Source organism: Pteropus vampyrus, unplaced genomic scaffold (assembly GCF_000151845.1).
Source record: "Pteropus vampyrus isolate Shadow unplaced genomic scaffold, Pvam_2.0 Scaffold152, whole genome shotgun sequence".
NCBI lineage: Eukaryota > Metazoa > Chordata > Mammalia > Chiroptera > Pteropodidae > Pteropus > Pteropus vampyrus.
In genome coordinates, this window is record NW_011888933.1 from 3,695,873 (window position 1) to 3,700,842 (window position 4,970).

A 4,970-nucleotide genomic window follows, 5' to 3' on the forward strand; every position below is an offset into this window, starting at 1 on the left:
ACATTGCCTTTTCTTAAGGCACTATATATAGACAGACTTATAATGAGGAAGAACCCTGCTTTAAGGAGACTTTTTGATATGGTTATATTATTGAAAATCACCTATTGCAATGACATATAGTCATTAACCAAAATCTAACTCTCAGGCCATTTCAAAGGATCAAACCACAATTACAACTTTGCAAAGCAAACTCAGCATTGAGCAAAAAGATCCCACAGTTCCATAGAAAAGGAAACTAATTTCCTTAGGAAACTAATGTCTCCTTAGGAAACTAATTTCCCTTTAACCTATCAGTTATAAATATAGCTGATGTAAGTATATCTAGTTATAAGCAATTTTAGTATGTAATTTTATTATTATTTTTTAATCTCAATGTTGAATTTTCGAAACCCAATACTGGCATCACATATTCACAATATTGGTATCTTAAAACTAAATCACTATTCAATATGTCATGATTCACGAAGCATCTCATTGAATCACAAAAATTATAAATTATATCCTTGGGTATGATGAAGCAGGAGGACAAAGAAATTCAGCAGTGTAGTACACTGGTTAAGAGCATGGACTTTGGAGCCAAACCACCTGGGTTAAATTGTCAGCTCTGTCACTTGCTAGTTGTGACCTTAGACAAATTACTAAAACTTCCTCTGCCTCAATTTCATTATCAGTAAATGGAGACAAAAACATGTTCTTCCTTTGATGTGGGAGTTTAGGCGACAATGTAAAGCATTAAAACAGTGCTCTGCACATAATCAGTGCTATATAAATAACAGCTGTCATTATAACCATATACTTGTAATAAATAGCTCATACTAGCTATTATTATAACTATACTACATATCCTATCAAAAGATCTCTATCGACTTAAGTCTGCAAAGTCCTAGTTAGGATATGGGTATGGCACTTTGATCTTTCATTAGAAATGCGAACGGCAGGATACCTACTAGAATAACAGGTTTTAGACTCTGGCCACCGGGGTGTGAAGCGCTCGGCTGAGTGTCAGCAGGTGGGCCTGGCACTGGGTCACTGCTTCTCCTCACCAGCAGTGGCGTGCCTGTTGGACAAAATAAGAGGTGAGAGGTCAAGAGAACCCCTAGGGGAAGAGAGTGCATGGTACAATGCAATTTAATTAAAAAGGTTTACAATGTGCTTTTATGTAAAAAAAATTCTATTTCTCAAGGATGCTTGTAAATTAATCCATTTAATGACCTTTTGTCATCTATCTATAGAATGACACACGGAAACAAAATTTTTAACTCTCATCTTTCCCCACTTGCATTTCAAAACGAATCATTGTACTTAACCAGAAACTATTAGGCAATGCCAACATTGACAGTGTGGAATCTAAAACTGATCTAGAAAACATATTTGAGTATTAAAAAGAATGATTATCCAGCAAACAAGTGAAGAGGTTCACACAGTCAGTACAATTTGCAATTCAGTAGAACTGGAAGTATAGTTATTGCAGCCATTTGGCGCTTCTCAAATCTTTGAATGATGACATATACTGAAATAATTTATGTGCTAGGGTTATAGCATTAATGTCTTTTTAAGTACACAAAGAGATTGGCTCCATTCTCTTCCTTTTCTCCTAAAGTAGATAAAACTGATAAAGAAAATAAGTTAGTTCTTCTAAAAATATATCCTGATTTCTATTTAATTTAATGAAAGCTTCCACTATTAAATATTTGAGTCAGTTATTAAATTCTGAAAAAAAAAAAAGACCGTACTATTAGAAAGTTCAAATGAAATTCAACCTTAGCAGAGCTAGAGGCCTAACTACTCTGCTTGCAATTAGACCTAAAATAATTTGTTTCATAGAAAATTGGCCACTATAGAGGAAAATCTCAAAAAATCCGTTTGTGGCTTAAAAACTGCTCTCATATAAAAATTAACTTTTTATTTGCATGCTTTTGGGAAAAAAGTAGAAAACAGTAGAAATGCAATTCCCCATTAATCAATATTCTGAATCTAATTCCCCAACTCTCTCAAGCTATTGCAGTTCAAAAGAACACTTTTATATCTCATTTTATATGGTAGTTATAAAAAGTAAATCTATTTGAAGTTATTTACAAATCTGATTTTTCTGTGTGTTGCAATATTTTTATTCTGTGTTTAAAAAACTAACATTTTATAATAAGAATTTAGCATGCTACTTAGGATGAAACACTACGCCAAAAGATATTATAAATTCCAAGTTCATATTTGATTATTTATTTTTATTAATAGACACTTCACTACATTATTCCCCATCTCCTTCATCGTCACCTAAAAAATTTCTCATGCAAGTGACATAGCAATAGTTGTATGGTAGGCCACTCTTCTCGAATGAGAACAGAAATAATACAAGGTACCATAAAATCTTAAGACAACAGAGTCGGAGTCTTGTACAACTATTTTTTCCCCTCCTTCAGGTGATCTGAAGACTAACTTCTTCTCATGTGAAGCCCCTGAATTACCAGGAACATGAAGTGAACAAGTCAATCTAAACATAGCATCCTCAGAGGCAACCCATTATCTTTAAAATGAAGAAGAGAATGGGCAGACTCCATGAAACTCTGGTTTGTTTCCAAACATTTAACATGGACCAGTGCACTGCATGTCAGTAATCTCAAATTGGAGAAAAACAAATAAACACAACAAAATGAACGAATGAAAAGCAAGTAAAACCAGCATGGTACACCAAGGTCAAAAATAAATTCATTTAGAAGCACAGAAACAAAAATTTGAGTGACTGACAATTTTAGTTACATTGTTTTGTCATATATACACACACACACACACACACATACACATATGAGAGAGAGAGAGAGAGAGAGAAGGATCTGTTATTTTGCTTGGGTAATAAATATATTTTTCTTAAAAAAGCCATGCTGGTTAGTTTTCCTTCAACTTTAAGAACATGATGATTAATCTTCACTTACTGTAAACATCTGCTGTTTTTAATAATATGTTAAATTATTTAAGACATTATTTTATAACAACATATATTTAGGTCTCTGTATTCAATCAGTATACCATAGTATTATAGTGTGTCTCCCAGAAGAAGGCAGTTCAGCTTTGTACTAGTGTACCAACTATTTGGAACATTAACAAAAAACAGACTGAAAGATGACGAGATCTTCTTAAACATACTCTCAACTGATAAGGAATAAATTTTGTTCTTTTCTTCTTTTCTACTTTTTCTTTATTCCGCACTTTAATATATCCTGTTGAGTCACCTTCTAATTTTTCTTTGGCTGCCTTAATGTGTTAATAACAAGTACAAATCACTTCATATTGGAATAATGAGCATCTTTAAATCTGAACTGCTATCTCATAGAGTTTTAAACAACCCTTCCTTTGGCAGTTTAAAATTGATTTAAAAATAATTTTTCAAATTGTCGAAGCTCCATTTGAAGGTAACTGTCAGAAATAAACTGAGCTCCTGACTTAGAGACAAAGAAAGATGTCCTAGTATATAACAGAAGGCAAGTAATTACAAGGACTGAAGATGATTTGGACAAATCCTTGGATATACATAATAAAGTAAAAGGCACACCTCACAAGCAAGTCTAATTAAAATGAGAGGATGACTAATCTGGTTTTATAGAACCTCTCGGGGTGTAGGGGAAGTAAATAAAACATAACCTTTGCACCAAAGGAACTTAAAATCTAACAGTAAGATTAGATGACTAACACTAAGAACTATCATGTGTCAGTACAGTGGAGAGAACCACGGATTTGGAATCAAATAGAGCTTTACCTTTCCTTGCTCTATGACACTGTCTTATCATTTAAAACCTGGGGATAACAACACATCACAGATATGATGTGAGGCTTAAATGAAATAAGGCATACATGAGACATGGTACTATCTGGTATGCAATTTTCACACAGGAAGTCTTCTCCCCAATAAAAAGGAGGCGACTGTACTTGCCATTGTTGTGAACAGTGTTATCTCATCTGCTCAAAAAGCTGAACTCTTGAAAGTCAAGTTAATTTTTATGGAATAATATGTAAATTAAAATGGTAAAACATAATTCTGTGCTTAGCCAGGTGTAGCCTTACTATAGAAATCAAAGCTTTTAAGAAAAAGGAAATGATGGTGTGGGAAGGGAGTCAAATATGGGAAAAATCAGGCTACTCGTTGGCATTTTTTCAGCTAATTGAGAAAAGGCTAAGATTTTAGATGCAAAAGCCCTTGGTTCAGCTCAAGAGAATGACAGTATTCCTTAGAACCACAGTTTAAAAGCCAATGGCTGCAAAGCCCAAATAAAATTTTTTAAAAATTATACATTTTAAAACATAAAGTCTTATACAAACAACTGCATTATAGTGTTCCACACAGTTAAATATTTGAGGCCTCATGATGTATCAGGAACTATATAAGGGGTGGATGATATTAAGATAAGTAGTCATGGTGCTTACTCTAGGTTATCTTTCAAAGAAGATGTGGGGACAAAGAATATTTTAGTACACAGAAAGGTAAACACCTGTGCAGTGTGTTCCCAAGGGTTATGCATGAATTATTGAATCCATACCAATGAACATGCACACTGCAGACTGGATCAAGTCCCATTTTGTTTATCCAGATGCACAGAAAATTAAAGGAAGCCAAAAAGTTAGCCACAGAGAAGCAGTGTCCTTCCAAGCAGATGAGTTCCTGATCAGTTGTATAGCTGCTGGTGATTCTGACCTTGCAAGATAGGGTCCTGCCACATAAGGAAAGCTGGATTCTCTATAGAGCATTGCCCGTGAATAGTCAGGGCTTATGTTACACTCAGGAAAAATGTACTTACACTCTCACTACTCTCCCCTTTAAAGAGGTGGCTAGACTTATCAGGTTCTCCCAGGCCTTGAGCCAGCTAGCACTGGGCTCAGTTCCCAGGTGTCTATGAATGACGGCAGGCAAATCTTTCAATTCTCAAGCAATCACCATTTTAATGATTGTAAAACTAGAATTAACAGGGGTACAGTTACCTTTC

At 34.5% G+C, this 4,970-nt stretch overlaps 1 protein-coding gene across 1 annotated transcript in view; it reads right to left on the minus strand.

Annotated features, from left to right (window-relative positions):
- Positions 1 to 4,970, minus strand: part of PARD3B (par-3 family cell polarity regulator beta) — a 948,153-nt gene that overhangs the window by 509,286 nt on the left and 433,897 nt on the right. The window contains exon 4 of the mRNA XM_011369686.2: positions 948 to 1,057. Within this exon, the coding sequence (XP_011367988.1) occupies positions 948 to 1,057 (110 nt within the window). The remainder of the gene's footprint in view (positions 1 to 947; positions 1,058 to 4,970) is intronic.